Raw genomic sequence first — 21,538 nt, 5'->3', positions numbered from 1 at the left:
GGATCTTCCTGAACCAAGGATTGAAGCCAGGTCTCCTGCATTGCAGGTGGATTCTTTACCATCTGAGCCACCGGGGAAGCCCCCATTTTAGCTACCTCTTTAAAGGCTCTGTCTCCAAATACAGTCACATTTTAGAGCACTGGGGGCCTTAGAGGGGCTTCCCAAGTAGCACTAGTGGTAAAGAACCTGCCTGCCTATGCAATAGACACAAGAGACTCAGGTTCCATCCCTGGGTCAGGAAGATCCCCTGGAGTAGGGCATGGCAACCCACTCCAGTATTCTTGCCTGGAGAATTCCATGGACTGGGGAGCCTGGTGGGCTACAGTCCATATGGTCGCAAAGAGTCGGATACAACTAAGGCAGCTGAGCATGCACACACACTAGGTTAGAGCTTTAACATATAAATTGGGGGGCCGGGGACACAATTCTATGACAATGAATATTCATTGATTAATTCGTTCAGCATCTTCCTCAGTAGTTTCCAAATTTGATTGTTTACAAGAATTTCCTGAACAGTTTATTTAAACAGTAGAAGCCGGGCTTCTCTCCAGCCCTACTGAGTCAGAAACCTTGAATATACAACCCAGGTATTTGTGGTTTTTAAAAAATCTCCTCAGGGAATTCTGAGATGGAGCCTGGGCTAAAACTTCCAGGGTTAAGTATTCTAGAAAAAACACTGTGCTCCAGGCATGCCTAAAATGCTGTCTGCATATTAACTCATTTAATCCTCACCCTGAGCTATAATGTAGGCACTTTCATTCCCCCCATTTTACAGATGAGGATGCATAAGCACAGAGAAGTTAAGTTACTTGCCTGTGGTCACAGAGTTGGTCAGTGTCAGAACTGGAATGTGAACCCAGGCAGTCTGGCTCCAGAGTCTGGGCTCCTAAGTACTAAACTCAATTGCTTCTCTCCCACAGATGGAGTGTTAACCTCAGTCAACCAAGTATGTGGCCCAAGTGGGATAAGAATTTGAACTTGGGAATCATCAGCAGTTGTTTCACACTGATAACTACGACTGCATGCTTAGATATTTTGTGTTTTAGAAAGAATAAGCAAAATTGTAAATGCTGACTGCCTCCAGGTATAACCTATACATTTAGAAGGTATGACACAGGTTCCAAGTGGTGAAGCAATTTGAAAGCACTTGAAGTTTATGGAAAACGAATAACGAATAAGCACTAGACAACTTTGCTTCTTAGAGTGAACACAAAGGGATACCGGTCTGGTGAATAAGGTAAGCCTGAGGATTTGCTTTCTGCATTCCCTTTCACTCTTCAGAAGCACTAAGATAGGGAGGAAGGGAGAGAAGAGACAGAGGTCTTCCTCCTACCTGCCTTCCTGGGCCTTCTTACCAATCACCCTGGCTTCTTTCCTATAGATCTCTCCCCTAGTAAATGCAAAGGGTGTCCGGTCATTTGGAGGCCTTCAGCAGATTGTATTTCTAATGTCATGTTCTCATACAGGTTCTGTTCTTTAAAGACACTTCTGTTTTTCTTTACAGGCTCCTAACCGTCCTGGTGCAACAGTCAAACCTCAATGAGATTAATCACCAGGACAATGAGGTGAGCCTGCCCATGCAAGAAATTGTTGGACATTGTGCAGGTTAGAGTAGAAGAAGGGTTTTCTGAACCACAGAGCTTCCTCTCTTAAAGGTGCAAGGAGGAGATGGAGCAGGTTTGTGTTTCTACCCTGAGAGGGAAGCCTGTGTCTCTATTATTAATTCTCAGGCAGAAATTTATCCCACTGCGGATAGCTTTTAATCGGGTAGGATTTATTGCATTAAGTATTTAAGCATTTATCTACCACTGAGATTTTGTAATTTCCCTTTGGACATTGAAAAATAAATATTGCTCTTTCCTGTCTTCTCGAGAACCAAAAATTTCGATGGCTGCTGATGCTCTCTCTTTGAGTGGAAGACGACAGATAGATAATAACTCTAGGCTCCCTGATCCAGAAGCCACACTATTAATGCCAATGATCACAACTGCTGTTTCCTTTACGTTGCAAGGCAAGCCTGTGCCAGGTGTCCAAGAAGACAGAGCAACACTCTCAACAAAGTTCCTGAGGGAGGGTAGATCAGACCAGGCAGAGCTGCCCCAGAGACACTGAGGGGCTTGTATCTATTTAAATTAAAAAAACAAAAAAAAAAAAACAAAAAAAAACCAGGGCTGGTTTTTATTAGCCAGGTTAATTTCTTTAACCAGCTTCTTAAAATGGATTTAAATATCTGATTTTTAATGGAATTTTTAAATGTAAACTTAATTTGACTTTACTAAGAATGTCTGATAACTTTAAGAAAGCCTGATAGTATTGAAAACGTATATGCCCCAAAATGTGAAATAACTCTGTTTTCAAGGAGACCGGCTGGCTATAGACAGAGTGGGAGGGAGCCCCCTACCAGGGACTGGGCCCCTACCTCGTATTTCTCCTGGGCTGCACCTCTTGTCTTCCTTGAGCCTTTGAATCAAAGGCCTCCTTCCAACTGGCTTGGCATTAATGAGCGCATCAAAAGTCCCCACTTCACAGTCTGGGTCTGAGGATGGACACCTCTCTGACTTGGTGGTCACATGCTGCTTCCACCTACCCCTTGTCTTCAGTAGTTTAAAACAAAACCCCACATGAGAGAATATTGCACTGTTTTAAACTTCTGCTTTAAAAATGAGAACCAGAGATGAGAAAGTGCCCTTCGTGTGAAAGCAGGGAGCCTGGGGGCTTGCAGTCTGTGTCAGCTGATGAAGAACTTCTAAACTTTGGGCAACTTGCCAACCACTTCTTACACCTTCAGCTTCTTCCTTCACCCCCACCCCACACTGGGACTTATTAAATGAAAGGGGGCAAATTCAGTCATTTACACCCTAAAGTTAAATTTCTCTTATAGACATCCAACTTTCTGTCCCCAACTCAGTGGAGCTAAACATCCCCTAGCAAAGTGACAGTTCCCTATTTTTCCCCACCCTGGGAGGCCCCTGGCTGGTTGGTGAGAATGAAAGTAGACAGAGATCTTTCTAACAGTGGTAGTTGTAACACTTTCCAGACAATATGTGGTTAATATTGGAAAAGTCTGTAGTTCCTTTTTGTGCAAAGCAACCTCCCAGAGAAGACTCCTCTTGGTCTCACACCAGCATTGGACCTATTGGCTTTTTTGAGCAGATGCCTAACAAGGACACTTGCCTTCGGTGTCATAGCTTCCTCTTCACGCCATATCACAGCATGTCTGAAACCCATCTGAATCCAACTACTAATGCTTGCCTGTGTTTTTCTTTAGTATATATGTTGCTGTGTGTGCACGTTAGTCGCTCAGTCATGTCTAACTGTTTATGATCCCATGGTAGCCCGCCATGCTCCTCTGTCTATGGAATTCTCCAGGCAAGAATACTGGAGTGGGTTGCCACTCCCTTCTCCAAGGGATCTTCCCAACCCAGGGATCAAACGTGGGTCTCCTGCATTGCAGGCAGAGTCTTTATTATCTGAGCCACCAGGGAAGCCCATATATATTGCTGGTGTGAGCCAATCCATATAAATTTGCAAGGGCTAAATTGCTCTTTGCCATTGGGAAATAAGGATAGTTCTGAAATGGAAAGAACACAACCCAGGCTTTCCTTTCCATTTATTACCTTGGTAGAGTTCCTGCATTTGGCTTCTCAGTGTTCTGAATAAGCAGTCACCTTCGGCCCCACCCCCACCCCATAATCACTTTTCCAATGAGTTCCAAGTAGAGTCTCCATTATATATGAAGGAGTAACAGTTAAAACACACACACACTGTACATCTGTTAAGTAGCAGGAAGCGAAACAGCAAAGGCAAAAGAAATCAGGGAAAAGGTAAGCTAGTGCTGGCGAAGCATTATGGCTTCCTGATGACAAGAGGAAAGAGCAAGACATATCCCCTACGGAGTTTGAATAAAATTATTTCTCAAGAATAACTAAAGGACTCCCAAGCTTGTCATAATAATGCTTAAAGATTAAATGATCAATTAACAGAAATCTAACTTAATTGAGACAGACTGTTAACTGAAACTAAAGAATGGAGAGGGGGAGAGAAGGAAAAAAAAAAATTTTTCTGCAGCCATCCTCTAATTGCTCATGTAAAACAAAACATAATATGTACCACTTTATATCAGAGATGACTGTCACTCTAGAGGCTATCCTGTTCTGAGCTCAGTGACTTGAAACATTTTTTGTACTATTAGTTTTTACTTGAATAAGTAATACACGAACACATTTGCTTCTTAAAAAGTTAAATATTACAATACTAGAAGTCCTTGATTACTTCCACCCTACCACCTTGGCCCCCAGGTAATTGTTCTTTTGTGTATATACATAGTATGTATATACATGCTTTCTCAATCTTTTGTATGTATTACCACATCTTCTTAATCCAGTCATCTATTGATAGGAACTCATTGCTTCCATGTCTTGGCTATTGTAAAAAAATACTGCTATAACATTGGGGTGCATGTGTCATTTCAAATAAGTGTTTTCGTTTTTTCTGGATATATATACCCAGGAATGGAGCTACTGGATCATATGGTAGTTCTATTATTAGTTTTTTAAGGACCCTCCATTCTGTTTTCTGTAGTAGCTGCACCAATTTACAGTCCCACCACCAGTGTACGAGGGTTCCCTATTTCAATTTTTAGTATGCATGCGTGGTTGTTCTTCAAAACAACTGCATCAATTTACAGCTCCACTCATAGTGTAAAACTTGCTTACCACCGTTTTCTTGTTGTTGGATTTTCTTATTATTGTTTTAATTTGCATTTCCCTAATAGCCAATGAAAACGAGCATAATTTCATAGGTACAGTGGGCATTTTTAGATCTTCTGTGAATTGCCTGTTTATTTAGATCCTTTGTCCATTCACCTTTTCTTACATATTCATAGGAGTATTTTTTTTTTTTTTTGACCACACCACACGGTTTTCAGGATCTTAGTTTCCCGACCAGGGATCAAACCTGTACCCTCTGCAGTGGAAGCGCAGAGTCTTAACCTTTGGACTGCCGAGGAAGTTCCCATAGGAGTTTATTTTATATTCCGACCAATCCTTTGTCTGCTATTGAATTGCAAATGCTTTTTCATAGTCTATTCTTTATTTTAGAACTGTTTGTGATGTCTTTTCCTCTACAGAAATTTTAAAATATGATATAATCAAGATGATCGTTCTTGTCCATTATTGTTTTTGTTTTTGGTATCCTTTTTAAAGGTCTTTCCTACCCCTAGGGACATAACTACATCATGCTAAATTTTCTTTTAGTTTGTTACGAGATTTTTTTTTTTTAATATGTGGTTTCATTTCTGAACTCTGTTCTCATTCCAACGATCTATTTGTTTTTCTTGTTTCATTAACCACACTGCTTAATTATAAAGTGACTTGTTTGGAAGCTATCCACACTGCAGGATTTAACACTGTGGGAAAGGCACCCTGGGTCAGATGGCCAGATGTCCTGTGCCTTTGTTCTTTGGGACCTCAGGGGAATCTCTGACAAAGAGAGGGGCTTGTCTGTTGCAGCCACAGAGAATTAAGTTGCTAAATTCCTGGAATCTAACCTCTCCTGCTTTCGTTTTAGCTCTGGCAGGAAGAGCACCCCATGAAGAGGGACTATAAAATATTGGCATCTGCATTAGAATTTTGAATGCGTTTATCCAGAAAAGCATTGTGATGCATGGTATTTAAAATAGATAGTTGATCCTATATTAATGCACATTCTGGTATAAGTAGATTTTTATGAGTGGCCTGACTGTCCAAACTTACATTACAATAGCACTCACAGAAAATAAATCCAAGTTGCAAAAACAGATGTGAATCTTTGGATATAATTCTTAGCAATAAAATCTAATTACAACATTCCCAAGATTCAAGCACAAGCAAGGACTGTTTGTTAAAAAAGGCAAAATCAATAGAAACAGTCCTGATTTTAGAAATCTTTTTGCTCTACAGCTGGCAGAAAGTAAAATAATAAAGTCAAAAAAATTTAATGCACCAGAATTTTTATTCTAAAAATGAACACCTTAACAAATAAGAGACCCGTGCTACTTAGGAGCTCTCACTTCCTCTCTCCTCAGACCCTCCTTTCCCCGTAAGGTCCTAGAGGCAGATCATGTATTTTTTTATCTCTATATCCCTAGAATCTAGTTCAGTAACTTGCACATAGTAGAGTGTCCCTAAAATACATATTTAGATAAAGAATTAAATTATTAAATTCAAGAAATAGGCATATGATTTTATTTTATTGTCCTTTCCCTCTTTGTTGTGTTGACTCAACTCAATGAATGACTCATTTTATTTACCAGATTTGACTCCCTGTGACTTTTAATTATTTCCAAATCTACTCTCAAAAAAATAAGATTTTATATCATTTGAGAGCTTCAAAAATGTATTGTAGATTTTAGGGCAGGAGTCCTTGTCCATTTTCACGACATGGACACATCTGGCATACTGGAGAAGGCTGTGGATCCCTTCTCAGAAAAATGTTTGAAGTTACATAATATAAAATACATAGCATTACAAAAAATTATATTGAAAAACAGATACCAAAATATTTTAAAGAAGAAATTTGCAATATCTACATGCAAGCTTTTTTTGCTAATGCCTTACTAATCTTTGTGATCTATAATTGTAAGTTTTTACCCACATAAATTTGAAGAAAATGGCTTTCATTACTGCATTTCTTATCTTGTTTTAGAAGTTCTTTTAGACTCTTTTAAATTATATCCTTTATTCCATTTTTTTGTACACAGAAGACCCTCTGTAACTTTTGTGAGGGGTAGTCACAAAATTAATAGTATGTGAATATAAAAATGTCACACAGAGCTAAACTGGACTCCTGTGAACTTCTAGATCCTTCAAATGACCTAGAATTGTTTTGCTGATCTCGCAAACACCTGCTAGAATTCTATCGCCTGGTGCACCAAGATGCGGGATGAACGAAGCAGCCAGCCACATCACACGTTTCTGTCTCTGTGCCTTTTAGCATCTGCAGGAGCTGGTCTAAAAGTGCAGTTCTGAAACAGAAAACGACTGAACACTGAATCAGATTTCTGCTTCATAAAGCACAAAAGTTACAGTGGTTTTGGAAAAAAAAAAAGAAGTTCTGAGAAGACGATAGGACTTAAAAGCCCTTAACTGAAATGTTGGTGGCACAGGCTCAAGGCACAGAATTACTCATGTGCACCAGAGTGTGTTCCAAAGCCAGCCTGCCATGCACACAACAGCTATCACACACAGCTGTTTCTATCAACAATCTCGAAATGGCTCCTAAGTCAACCAAAACTTAACATCTCCCTCCGAAACTTTCTAGAGAGCTATGTTCTTAAATGAATGTAAGTTACTCTTCACTCAGAGCCAGCATACCTTCTTTTTCAAAGAAGTAGAATTCTACTGTCACCAGGGCCATCTGGGTATGTGTTGCAACATATCTTCCAGAGACTCCTAGACTTTCAGCTCTCAGATTCTTTGAAGGCCCAGTTGGGTCCTCAATGTGGGGCGTCACACTTTAGACACAGGTGGCTGGCTTGCATTCAGCAGAGTCTGGTGTTTTATACTCCCTGTGAATCCAAGGGAACCTGGATAACCTGCGATTCACTGATTAACTCTTCCTGTGAACGTTTCTCAAATACATACCATGTTCTTGGGTATATCAGTAGTGAATAAGCCACAGCCTCTGCCATTAAAGTGCATCACAGCTAAATCTTAATTCTTGTCACAGCTCAGGGCAGACACAAATTGCCAAGCTGGAAGTCTGCCCCTTAAATGGCCACCAGTCTTAACATAACACGACTAGGATGTGCTAGCAGTGTTAAAAAAGCTGAAAGGAGGAGGACACAGTTGTAGAAAACAGTTCCTGAACAAAGTGTGTTGTGCAATACAAAGAGTTGCATTTGAGCTGATTTTGAAAGTTTTGGTTTTCATATTACTAACTCTAAGAGGGTGTATTTTTATTTCTCATTAGCCCAACTGAAAACAATAGCAACAGGAAATTTCTCTTGACTTGAATGAATGTTTGAAGGCTGTTTGTATTGTAAGATAAATATACAACATATTTATATTATATATTATAATGTATTATTATTTAGAGACTAATTGAGTAATTCAGGTCTTGACTTGGGGCCACTCAGAGGATCAACAGTGATTTATAACACTGATCCCAAATTCTAAGGTAGAGGATGGGTGGGAGGGATTATATATATATATATATATATATATATATATTTTTTAATAGCTTACTAAACTAAATATTTGCCAGCTGCACTTTCAGAAGAAAACTAGAAGTGATGCCAAATGAAATAAATAATAATACAGGGTGGCAACCCTTATGCTTGAGAATCACCATTCTCAAGTGAGAAGATCCCAAATCCAGCTAAAATCACAAAGAAAAAAAATTTTCTAGTATCTGAGTTCATTTCCAAAATGAAATCTACTAGCTTGATGTGTGGAACAAGCAATTTCCTCCAGAGTGGGAGGGACCCCAATTTGAATCCCAACCTGTCTTATACCCAGTCAGTGACCTTAGGGAAATCATTTACCCTGTGTTTCAGTTTCCTCACCTGTAAAATGAGTCTAAAAATACCTGTCTCTCAGGATCGTTGTAAAGATTCAATGAAGTGAATGAACTTGGCACCAAGTAGGTATATGAAAAATAGTAGTAGCCCTTTGCACTGGTTTTTAAAATATGCAGGAGCTGATGTTTTTTTGTTTTCATTTTTGTTGTTGTTGTTTGGTTTTTCAACAGGGAGTTAAGGACGGGTGGTGGTTGCTTTAAGAGAAAAACTCTTAAAGCCTAGAAACTCTTTAGGAGACAAGGATTAACAGTGTCCTAACAAGGATTAAATTAATTCACAATTTCATGCTGAATTCTCACCTGGCTAAATCAGTCTCTCTGCATATAGTGATTGCCATCTACCTCATTTGGAGGACTCATCAAGAATTCTAACAGGTTTCAACAGGTTTCAACTGAACAGTTGATAACAATGATTATAGCAGACAAGTTCATTTTCTATAACGAAGTCATGTTCTGTCTTTCTTGTGTGAATGATTTTAGAAAGCAAAGCCAAATTTTACAAAAGCAAAAAAATCCGTCAAGAAGAATAAGAAGTCGCTCATTCATTTAATAAGCTTTTGCTGAGCGTTTACAATGTGCCTGGCACCGTTCTAGGTTCCAGGGCGGAAAAGGGCCCTGCCTTCATGAGCTTATACTCCAGTAACTCAGAATCGTCTCTGATGTCTGTAGTCTTGGAGCTGGTGGCACTTTATAATGAAGCCCATGATTCTAAAGCAAACAGTACTCAGCTCTGGGAAAGGGGTAATCACTGCACAATAAAAAGAATCTGATTCCCTGGAGTCCAAATTTCTAATTCCAGAGGGCCAAATTAAAAATAAAGACCCACTGAAATGCTTTGAGCTATTCTGAACCCCAAGTAAATATTCAGCTGCAGGAATAAGAACAAGAAGTTCCACTGTTGTTAGACGGTCATTATTTTCCATATGGAACCAATTTCTTGAAATATCTTTAAGAGTATCTGGAGGCTCAGTTTTATATGACACTTGAAACTGGAAAGCAGGCCATAATGTAATGATTTAGAATGTGGAACTGGTCAAGGGGACTTACATTCTAATCTCACTGCCCCACAAACCTCAAACCCTAGATTCAGTTTTGTGCTCAGTCACAGGCTTGAGAACTTCCCTAGAACTCAACTTCCTCTTGCATAAAATGGGAAGGACAGTGACACCTCTCAGAGTTGACCAACTGCTGTAGCAAAAGCTCGAAACCTCAGTGTCCGACATAATAAAAGCTTCTTCCTGCTCGCTTCATTGTTCAGTGCTGGTTGATGAGGTGACCCTGTCCTGCCTCATCAACCAGGGTCCTGGACTTTTTAATCACTCGATTCCAGCATCTTCTTGAGACTTAGCCTCCCCTCTATTCAGTTGCCAGGTGAGGAAAGAAAATATCTAAGAGACTACACAGTTTTTATTTCCTAGGCAGGCCTTGGAGGAGTGGGGGCTTCCATTCTTCCATCCTCCCTATGCACACGGCAATGGTCAGGACTCAGTCTCGTGGCCGCACCTATCTGCCGGGAAATTGGGGCATGTAGACTGAGTATGTGCCCTGGAGTAAGAGGAAATAGAATTTGGTGAGTACCACAGACTTCACCACAATATTTAATCCAAAAGCTTATTTGGAGGATTGAGATGATATACAGAAGAACTCATAAAGCTCTCTCAGTTCAGTTCAGTTCAGTCGCTCAATCATGTCCGACTCTTTGCAACCCCATGAATCGCAGCATGCCAGGCCTCCCTGTCCATCACCAACTCTAGAGCAATACATATTCATGTATTATCTGTGTGTCAGTCACTCAGTCGTGTCTGACTCTTTGTGACCGCATGGACTATAGACTGCCAGGCTCCTCTGTCCATGGGATTCTCCAGGCAAGAATACTGGAGTGGGTTGCCATTCAATTCTCCAGGGAATGTATTATCTGGAACATTATTAATGTATTATCTGGAATAATAATAGCTCTGCCCTTCTAGCTAGGCTGCAGCCCGTCTCCTCCACTCAGCTCATCTTGGATAGGCAGAGAAGGCCAAGGTGGTAACACTGTGTTATATGCAGAAACAACTGCAAAAAGAGAAATCTGTCCACTTCCTTTGCTCCCTTTACCAGGCATCTTAATCTAGAATCATCTCAGATATATTTCATGTAATTGTGAGCTATATGCAGTGAGAAGAGGCCATCTTTTCATAGTCCACTCTCAAATACTACTGGTTCTTTTTGGCAAATGTTTCCCAGCAGAAGTTCATTTTATTATGAAACCATACCTAACGTGTGACCTTAAGCTAGGAAAGAAGGTGGAATTCACCAGATTGGCTCATCCAGACCTGATTTCCAGGCTGCCACGGAGTGATTTCTTCTAAACAGTGTAAATCAGGTCATGTTAACACCTGCTTAAAATCCTTCCTGTCTTTCTATTGACTTCAGAATAAAATCCAAATGCCTTATATAGGTTATTCCCCATCCCATGCTCCAAGAATCAGCCGTGCCTCTTTCTCCAGCTGCATCTCGCATGGCTCTCCTCCTCTCCCTATTCATTCATTCATCCATCCAACTGCTTTTCATCTAGCCTGGGTCAGTCTCTGGGGATACTTTAGTAAACAGACAGTGTTCTGGTCTGGTGGTGGGAGATGGCATCCCAGCATACTCTGATCACAAGTGTCTGCCTCTGTGACTTGCTCTCTGGTCTCTACCTTCAGTTTACCTCGACTCCCAGAGGCCCATGTAGAACAGTCCCTACCTCTGGGGTGGTTACTCTGTCATGGCACCCCAGGTGCATTCTTTATAGCATTCAACAATCCTGAAAATCCTTTGGCTTGTTTGTGTTACTATTATTTGTGTTTGTGCTATTATTTGCATTTATTATCTATCTTCCTCTACCACGGTGGAATTCCCACGAGGACATGGATCTCATTGATCTTATTCCCTATAGTATCCTTGACACCTGTTTGCCTGACATCAAGTAGGAACCCAAGGAGTTGAATGAATGATTCAAGAAACAAGTGAACTGACAGGCAGCAACCAACGCATCTGGCGATGCCTTCGGGCCTGGGGAGAAAGTGTGTACTCCACTTTCCTTCCTAATAGCCTGTGCTCATCTCGGCCCCTCTGACTGTGGTTTTGCAGGGGATGACAGCACTCCACTGGGCAGCTTTCCACAACCGGCCTCAGCACACCCAAATGCTGCTGAAGAAGGGGGCAGACCCCACCCTTGTGGATAAAGACTTTAAAACAGCTCTCCACTGGGCAGTCCAGGTGAGAAATTAGCCAGTGGGCTTGTCTCAAGTGTAAATGGTGTAAAGCAATGTTAACAGTTCTGAGTAGGTCAGACCTGTAAGGCACAGTCCCAGCATTGATATGGGCTTTATATGTATGATGGACTTCCCTTGTGGCTCAGCTGGTAAGGAATCTTCCTGCAATGCGGGAGACATGGGTTTGATCCCTGGGTTGGGAAGATCCCCTGGAAAAGGGAAAGGCTACCCACTCCAGTATTCTGGCCTGGAGAATTCCATGGACTGTATAGTCCATGGGGTTGCAATGAGTTGGACACGACTAAGTGACTTTCACTTCACTTCACTTATATGTATGACAGAGCAAGCAGGATATATGCATGCTGCCCTCCTCCCTCCATCCATACCCAGAGGGGCAACAGCAGACCGGTCACTTTGGAGCATTTGGGTACATCAGTTGCTGAGAAGAAATCCTGCCAAGGTAAAGAGGGGGAGGAGTTACAGAATATCAGGCAGAGCCTACCTTGGCTATTACACACACAAAATACACATATATACATACCTCACTCTCTCCAGCAGTGCTTGCTGAGGGCTCACAGTGCTCCATGATAATTCTTCGAAGAATTACTAGGAAGTCCCTTCAGAGTCTTTGGACCATGAAGCTCTTCTTCCTTCCAAATCCTCTGAAGCAGAATAATTCCAGGTGACCCTGAGTTCTACTCTGAACCCTGAAAACAGAGGCTCATGGCACCCTACCTCGCTATCCCAAAAGGGAGTCTGTATCAGTACATATAACTGGAGAAAACATAAATCTACAGCCCAAAGAGAAGAAAACTGAGACTGAGGTGAAAGAATGACCATTAGTAACATTTATTAAGGTGTTGTCTAGGGAAATCTTTCAAAGGGATTGATTAAGAGTTATCTGTTCTGTCCTTGAGAGCAGTACTATGCATCCTTTGAACAAAACTGCCAGCCTCTTCTGTCTTTTGATGCCTGATGTAGACATCCCCACTGTTTATTTCCATCAGCCCTATAAAGGGACCCCTGCTGAACTGCGGTCAGCATCCCCCTGATTCTATGCGCCCTGACAGTAGTTTCACTTAGGTGTTTTCACGTGCCACACATGGCAGAGAAGGGCACCTGGCACTTTCAGGGTTGACATGTGGGCCTGAGATCAAGGGGAAATAGAAGTGATTTGGAAACTACTCTGTTTTTGTTCTTGCAAGCTTGGCTTCAGTTACTCTGTAGCAGGGCCAGCCCTGGCAAAACTCTGAAATGAACAAAGCTTGTTTTTGTCATCCCACCTGCCCTTAGCACCCTCCTACATACTTTCAGTATTTAATCAGCTGCCTCGCCCCCCCATGCCAGTCCCTGTCCAGCACCCAGTCCTCTGGCCAGGGGTCACCACTGCAGCAGTGGCCCCAGGGCAATATGGCTGGGCAAGCAAGAAACATCCCACGTGTGTTGGTTCTCAGCTGGGGTGACGTTTGGTATCGGAATCAAGCATTTTCTGTATCTTCACTCTCATCACCCCTGTTCTCTGATTCCATCGATCTAGGATGGGGCTCCTGTACGTGCATTTAACAAAATCTCCCCAAGGAATTCTTACCTGTACGCCGCCTCTGCTCCACCTTCATCCACTGCACCCACAGTTTAGAGCTACTGCTTGGGATGCAGGCTTGCAATTGAATCAGCAGTGCTTGTAAAATGACAAATTCCCAGACCCCACTCCAGATCTAATGAGTTGGGCTCTTTGTGGGTGGGAACCCCTGTTTTTATCCTCCAAGAGGCAATTTTGCAAAATCAAAAGAAAAATGTCCTCAGCTCAGAGGATCTGAGTTTGCGTTAACAGAACCGGATTTGTTCTGAGAAAAGTCACCAATGCCTGCTTGGCTTAACTATTGGTGTATCTTTGGGGTATGAATGAGACTGTGTACATGAAGTGATATGTAACATTCTATGTAACTGGAAGAGATTATAGTTTTTATTATGGTTTCCAATTTCCTCTATGAAAGCTTAGTTAACATACTATCTACATAATCTTTGTCTCTACTAAATGGTGTGGTTTTTACCTGCTACATTGATTTTAATCCTGCCTGCACATTAGAACTTACCTGCACATTAGGACTTCCTGATGGCTCAGAGAGTAAAGCGTCTGTCTGCAATGCAGGAGACCTGGGTTCGATCCCTGGATTGGGAAGATGCCCTGGAGAAGGAAATGGCAACCCACTCCAGTACTATTGCCTGGAAAATCCCATGGACAGAGGAGCCTGGTAGGCTACAGTCCATGGAGTCGCAGAGAGTCAGACACGACTGAGCGACTTCACTTCACTTCACTTGCACATTAGAATCAACTGAAGAGCTTTAAGCAATACTGATACTCAAGCCCCACACCTATTTTCAGTCAATTATTCTGGGGTGCAACCCAGGTGTTAGTATTTTTGTAAAGTTTATCCCTTCCTCTAGGAGCTTGTAATGCCCAGCTAGGGTTGAAAACCACTATGATAAATGAATTCATATCTTGCTGCTGCTGCTGCTAAGTCGCTTCAGTCGTGTCTGACTCTGTGCGACCCTAGATGGCAGCCCACCAGGCTCCCCCGTCCCTGGGATTCTCCAGGCAAGATCACTGGAGTGGGTTGCCATTTCCTCTTAGCTACTCCTACCTAAGATATTTGCATTCTGACCTGTGATTTTGTAAACTAACTATAATGCCTCACACATGTTCATACTCATTAACTTAATAAATGCTTAGCGAGCACCTACTTTGTATGTGGCATGGGAAGGGGGAGAGATTAACATGACAGATCCCTTCTAGGATGCCCATAATCACATGTGATATTGCATGGGTGGGTCTGTGAGGATGTTAGCATACGTTTTTCTGAGGAAGGTGTCCACTATTTCTTCAACTCTTCAATGAGGATCTGTAACCAGACTCCAAAAGATTTAGAATCTTACTCTGGAGGAACCATGCACACTCTCACTCCCTGTGGTTAGTACTAAAATTCAGAAGTGATGTGCTTTGACCTTTACTCTTCAGAGAAGACCAAGGGTAATTCCAAATGTCAGCCAAAACCAGGATTACAAGTGCCTCCTTTAGCCATCTTCTTCATTTATAACACCGGGAAAGCACTCTGCTCCTCTTGAAGTTTTTCCATATGAATAGGTCTATTTCCTGTTGTCATTTATTCCTTTCATTTGAACTTAGGGCTTTTCTCTGTGACTATATGAGACCATACTTAAAGTGACAGGACTTTGGGTTAATAAAGCCCCTGTATTTGACCCAGGTAATCAAAGCAGTAAAGATTTGAAACACTGGGCCCGGAAAGTAAGGCCTTCCCAGGTGGTGCTAGTGGTAAAGAACCCGCCTGCCAATACAGGAAACATAAGAGGTATGGGTTCAGTCCCTGGCTCTGGAAGATCCCCTGGAGAATGAAATAGCAACCCACTCCAGTGTTCTGGCCTGGAGAATCCCCATGGACAGAGGAGCCTGGTGGGCTACAGTCCATGGGATCTCAAAGAGTCAGACACAACAGAACAACTAACACTGTCTTGCAAGCAGGCACTCCCAGAATGTTTGACCTCTGCCCTCATTTCTCAGGTCCCTCCTGTGGGCCCATTGCCCTCATTCACCTTCCCCATCTGCCCAGGAGACTCCACTGCTTGGCTCTCTCTGGGCTAACACTGAGCAGAACCCTGTCCCTGTCTGCATCCAGTCTGCCCTGATGAAATCTCAGTCGCTTCAGGGAATGTTCCCACCTGTTTGTGATGGGACTCACTTATCAGGAGTCTACACAGGTCTCTCTCAGCTTCATCTCCCTCTCACTCCTCAACACTGCAGAAATCATAGATCTTTTTTTCATTCTCTTTTCCTCAGAAAGCCCATCGGTTCCAACGACTTCAACTACCAATCTACTCAGAATTTTCTCAGGTCAAAATCCAGCACTGACCTCTCTCTTGACACTAGGCTCACATTTCCAGCTCTACCAGGCATCTTCCCATCATTTCCCATGGATGTGTCAAAGTCAACACGTTCAAACTGAATCCACAGTCTCTCCTTCCCATCACATTTCCATCCTCCCAGCAGTCCAAGACAAAGGCCTCCAGGTGGCCCATGAACACTCCTTCCTTATCATCATTCACGTCCAGGTGGTTGTCAAGACCTCTTCCTTCCACTCCTCAGGTCTCCCAGTTGCCTCTTTTCTATTCCCACTGTATAGATCAGGGTCCTAGCACGAAGCAGCCCACTTGGATGGGATTAATTGAGCATAGATTCATAAAAAGGCTATTTACACACAACCACAGGTTGCCATTAGGGAATCTAGGCCTAAAAGAGCCTGGAAGGGAGAGGTTACTAAGACACAGCAAAAGTTGTAGCTGTAGGAGAGGGCCCAGGACAGAAACTGTAGCCCTGGATGGAATAATCAACTTGTGATCTAGCAGGGAGAGAACTGGACGATAAATGCCCCAGTCACTATTTCCTCCTCTGTCCATCTCCTGTCAGTGCCACTCACTGGCCAATCCCAACTAGAAGCCAAAGGGCCAAGGAGCCCATTTAATGCAACTCATACATGCTGAGAGCAGGTTGAAAAAAGGGAGTTGACCAGGAAGAACAAATGGAGATGATGAAGTACACCCACCATCACTGCCTTAGGTCAAGCCTCCCCTATCTCTCACAGGAACAGTTTCAGTCTCTGTATTTCTACTTCAGCGCTTTCTTTCTCTACTCTATTCTCACATTACCGCCAGGTGCTCTTTCTACAAATCACAAAGGAATGTACTCACATAACCGTTACCGCACCAAAACAATTATGGTCACCCTTGGTTCTTGGCTTGAAAACCTGCAGCAAGTGCTGTTTTTTGGTAAAGAGCAAACTCTTTGATTTCCACTGACTGCTGTGAACAACCACTCCCCACCCCACCCTACTCCCTGCCTTTCCTCTTCAATCTGTATAGACATTAATCCAATCATACTAGAATATTGATAATCCCCTCAATACATGAGAAAGATTCATCCAACCTTCCCCTTGGTCATCCTCTTCCCCTTTGGTGAAACATTTCTTTCTACTTTAAATGGTATATACTTAACCGTAATCGTATTGATTTATTTGGCCGTATCAGGTCTTAGTTGTGGTATGCAGAATCTTTCTTTATGGTGTTCTGGCTCAGCAGTTGAGGCTCAAAGGTTAATTTGCCCCACCACATGTGGGATCTTAGTTCCTCAGTCAGGGATTAAACCCGAATCCCCTGCATTAGAAGGCAGATTCTTAACCACTGGACCATCAAGAAAGTCCCAATACTTTTTTCTTCTTGCCTTCCCTGTCTGATCCCTTCTAACTGCAGAATTTATACTTGTTCCTCCTTATTTCTCAAGGCTCAACTAAGTTTACCCTCGTTGCTGAACTCCCTTTTAGAATTTTCCCCTCTGTCTAGTACTTCCTTCCTTCTATTGCTGGTGTTACTATCAGTGGGTTGCCTACATCTCCTCTTCTAGACCACATGCTTAAGTAAGCATGCCTTACTCATCCAGATGTCTCTCAAGACCCAAAACAGACCTTTGTGAATCTTTGTGAATACCAAAAAAGTTTTCACTGAATTCAGTTCAACAAGCTTATCCATCGAAAGCCACTGGAATTGGAATCAGTGCTTTATTGGGTTCTTTCTGTGATATACCATTTTCAGCTTAATCGAGACCTCCAGGAATGCATTGCCTTAGTATCAAGGAGTTTTTCCTAATGATATGTAATCTAGGATAACTATGATGACAGGTCAGCGAGAGGGCCAAGTATCTACTGCCCCTCAAATCTCACCTCTAGCTCCTTCCTCCTAATCCTAGCTAATGTATTTAGAAGCTTCCTCAGTAGGTACTCTTCTTGCAGTGCATTTTTCAAGGGTGGGTAGAAAGAAAAGAACTGCCCTAATGTAAAGCAACTATTTCATGTTTGTTCATTCAGTATGTGATTAAGGAAATTATACACACACCCCTGGAGCTCTGGAATGTAACCATGAAGCCACCAGTGTCTGAGACTGATTTGGTCCAGCATGAAATTCTCCTCCTTCCTGTGGTGGCCAAGATATGTGATCACTGTTTGAATTGTGTCAAAATTCTATAAATATACTTTAAATATATTCAGAGTGCCAAAGGATAATTATAAATGTCATAGGCCAGTGGATCCAGACCATAGATGAAAGAACCTTAGAGCTGGGAGGGACCACACAAAGTCATTTAATGCAACCCCTCTGTTCACACGTGGAAAACCAGTGCACAGGGAGGTTACCATTGTCCAGGCTCAGCCTACACCCACAGGTGCCCAGACCACACAACTCCCAGTGCTTGATTAAAGGACATAAGCCCAGAATAATCAAAGAGAAAGTCAAATTTACTAAATCAGCTCCCAGTACCTTGGAAGCAAAGATGGAATTATCTTAAAGGATAGCCTAAATTAAAGTGACCTGCATGTGTCAGCTCCCCAGGGCTTGGCTGCAGAGAGGGAAGGAGATGGGTAGACAGCCGAAAAATAGGAACTCACCTAGGAGTAAACACAAGTAAAGAAAGAAGTGAAAAGATAGTGAAAGGTGGGAGACAGTGAGAAAAAGAGAGGAAAGCTAAGAAAAGAACGGGTGTAATTCTAGTTTGGCTTTGCCCATAGTTTGTAAGGCTTGTTTTATTTATTTATTTATGCTATGTTCAGCCAATATTTATTACAAGTTACTCTTTATTAGGCTCCATTTCAGCAGAAAGACAGTGTTTCTACACATGACCACAGCAAGGAAGGAGGTTTCGTGGGGGTGTTTTCCATATTAATCATTAGAACACCTGTGAAATGATGTAGTTCAGCAGCTGAGGGTCACAGTTCCTCATTGCCTCTCCCCCACCATTTCTATCTTACAGTAGCCCTCCAGGGGGGTCAGCCCCAAGTTTTGGGATACAGAAGACTCTGGTATCAGGCCAAGCAGAAAGCCTGGGTCCAAACGGGCTAACTATGAAGAGGGTCCTGACTCCAAGCTAGGATATTGGGCACCTTTCTCTTCTAGTCAGGCTTCTCTGATAGCTCAGTTGGTAAAGAATCCACCTGCAATGCAGGAGACCTCAGTTCAATTCCTGGGTCGGGAAGATCTGCTGGAGAAGGGATAGGCTACCCACTCCAGTATTCTTGGGCTTCTTTTGTGGCTCGGCTGGTAAAGATTCTGCCTGCAATGTGGTAGACCTGGGTTTGAATCCTGGGTTGGGAAGATCCCCTGGAGAAGGGAAAGTCTACCCACTTCAGTATTCTGACCTAGAAAATTCCATGGACTGTGTAGTCCATGGGGGTTGCAAAGAGTTGGACACAACTAAGCGACTTTCACTTCACTTCCCTTCTAGTCAGCCACAAACCCTCAACTCTCATGTGTTCACAGTCTATTGGTTCACAAGCTAGTAGGTTTTCCCCTCCAGCTCCATTCCAGTCTAACACATTTTGGCTCCAGATGAACTTAAGGGCCAGCGTTCTTCTCACAGCACAAAACCACCTAGCCCTTTAAAAGGGCCACATGACCTAAAACCCTTTCCTCTCCTTTGTGCAGTCACTGTCATGTGACAGACTCCTACTTCCAAGAGAAGGGCGGAGATCGGGGTTCCCTTCCTGAAGAACCCACCGTAGAACTAATTTCCCCAACACGTTAACAAATAAACAACTAATCCTAAATCTTGCACTAAGATTTCTCGGGAAGTCACTAGAATAAAAAGGGTCTACAATAAGTATATTGAAATCTTGTTTTTTATCAGTCTCTGATAACAAAATTCCTGTATGTTAATCTAACTTTCTTCTTGGCAAGGCTTCTTATGAATTCTTCTCCTTCATGAGGTGTAAAGAGAAAATGACTAGGACTCAGTGGTTCCCGGCAGCCTTTAGGTTACATGGAGGCAATTTCATGGATTACCCACAGACAAAAACAACACAATAAAAGAAAAAGAAACCCACAATCTCATTTGGCCACCCAATGCAGAATCCTGCTGCTGCTACCGCTGCTAAGTCACTTCAGTCGTGTCCAACTCTGTGCGACCCCATAGACGGCAGCCCACCAGGCTCCCCCATCCCTGGGATTCTCCAGGCAAGAACACTGGAGTGGGTTGCCATTTCCTTCTCCAATGCATGAAAGTGAAAAGTGAAAGTGAAGTCGCTCAGTTGTGTCCGACCCTCAGCAACCCCATGGGCTGCAGCCTTCCAGGCTTCTCCATCCATGGGATTTTCCAGGCAAGAGTACTGGAGTGGGGTTCCATTGCCTTCTCCGAATGCAGAATCCTAGAGCTCCATAATAAGATCTATACAATATTCTTACCCTGTTGAAAAATATTCCCACCAAATGGAAACTCAGTCTCCAATTTTCCTAGGGCCCGTTGTGGGCAACACCCATTTCTTCTCTCCTGGTGCTTCCTGGTGTCTGTGACCGAGGCTTCCCAGGCCTGGAGATTCCACCTGATGGAGGTTCAGCTCAGTTTGCGAAGAAGAGAATGTTGTTGGCAGGAGACCACTGAGCTGGGGCCTCTATTCATAAACTAGGGACCTCTCTTTGTTGTTGTTGTTGTTTAGTTGTTCAGTCGTGTCCAACTCTTCTGAAACCCCATGGACTATAACCTGCCAGGCTCCTCTGTTCATGAGATTTCCCAGGCAAAAATACTGGAGTGGGTTGCCATGCCCTTCTCCAGGGAATCTTCTTGACCCAGGGATCAAACCCGTGTCTCCTGCTTCTCCTGTATTGCAGGCAGATTCTTTACCACTGAGCCACCAGGGAAGCCCTAGGGACCCCTCTAGGGCTCTCTCAAATTCTTATGAGGATGCACCATGGCAACCGTCCTAGGCGAGGCTTTTAAAGCACCAAATGTGGGAAGAAGGTCTCAGTTGGTAAGACACACTTCACTGCTACTGATGCTGCTGATACCAACAGCAGTTTTTACTTTAATTCCTCCCATGTGAACATGCAGGATCAAATAAATAAACCATTTCTTTAACTGAAGACAAAATAGTATAACAGTGAAGTGTCAGGGCTCTGCAGTCAATCCCAGCCTTGCCACCTCATGGCTGTGACATTGGACAATGAATCTGCCTGTGATGCAGAAGACCTGGGTTCGATCCCTGGGTTGGGAAGATGCCCTGGAGAAAGAAACAGCAACCCATTCCAGTACTCTAGACTGGGAAATTCCATGGGCAGAGGAGCCTGGCAGGCTACAGTCCATGGGGTCACAAAGAGTCAGACACGACCGAGCAACTCACTGACAGACAGAATCCCTCTGTGCCTCCAATTTCTCCTCTATAATATGAGGATGATAAGAGCACCTATCTTATGCTACTCGTGCCACGGAGATGTTGTCAGGATTAAACAAGCGGGAACAGGCTGTGCTGGGCACAGAACATTCACTCGGTAAACATCACCATCACCATTATTCTTGGGAGGATATTATTATAAAAACAATGGTGATGTAAATGAGGGTGGGATTTGGAGACAAAGGAATTGTCTGAAAGATTCAGGACAAAGGCATTTGGGAGGAAAGGGGTAAGCGGGTGAAATTTCTCTTATCCAGATAAGCCATGTAAGAGTCCAGCTCGCAAGGGAAATGCTGACTGGGACTGTCTGCTCAGGAAGTCAGAAGGGGCCCACTCAGATGTGCCAGACTATAGCCCACCCCTACCCCGCATCTAAGCTGGCTACTTCCAAAATGGCTCCTGCATGGGTCAGGCAAGGAGGGAGGAAGACAGTATGTAAGATCCGGGTTCTGTTTTTTCCGT

General features: G+C 43.0%; 1 protein-coding gene across 1 annotated transcript in view; it reads left to right on the top strand.

Moving 5' to 3' along the window:
- The window catches only part of ANKRD55 (ankyrin repeat domain 55), a 116,304-nt gene that overhangs the window by 59,873 nt on the left and 34,893 nt on the right, over positions 1–21,538 (top strand). Inside the window, exons 5-6 of the mRNA XM_005897452.3 lie at positions 1,505–1,565; positions 11,674–11,802. Coding sequence (XP_005897514.1) covers positions 1,505–1,565; positions 11,674–11,802 — 190 coding nt within the window. The remainder of the gene's footprint in view (positions 1–1,504; positions 1,566–11,673; positions 11,803–21,538) is intronic.

The sequence above is a fragment of the Bos mutus genome, chromosome 20, assembly GCF_027580195.1.
Source record: "Bos mutus isolate GX-2022 chromosome 20, NWIPB_WYAK_1.1, whole genome shotgun sequence".
In the NCBI taxonomy this organism is placed as follows: Eukaryota; Metazoa; Chordata; class Mammalia; order Artiodactyla; family Bovidae; genus Bos; species Bos mutus.
The sequence above is the reverse complement of the archived record's forward strand: the minus strand, read 5'-3'. Positions and strand labels throughout refer to the sequence as shown.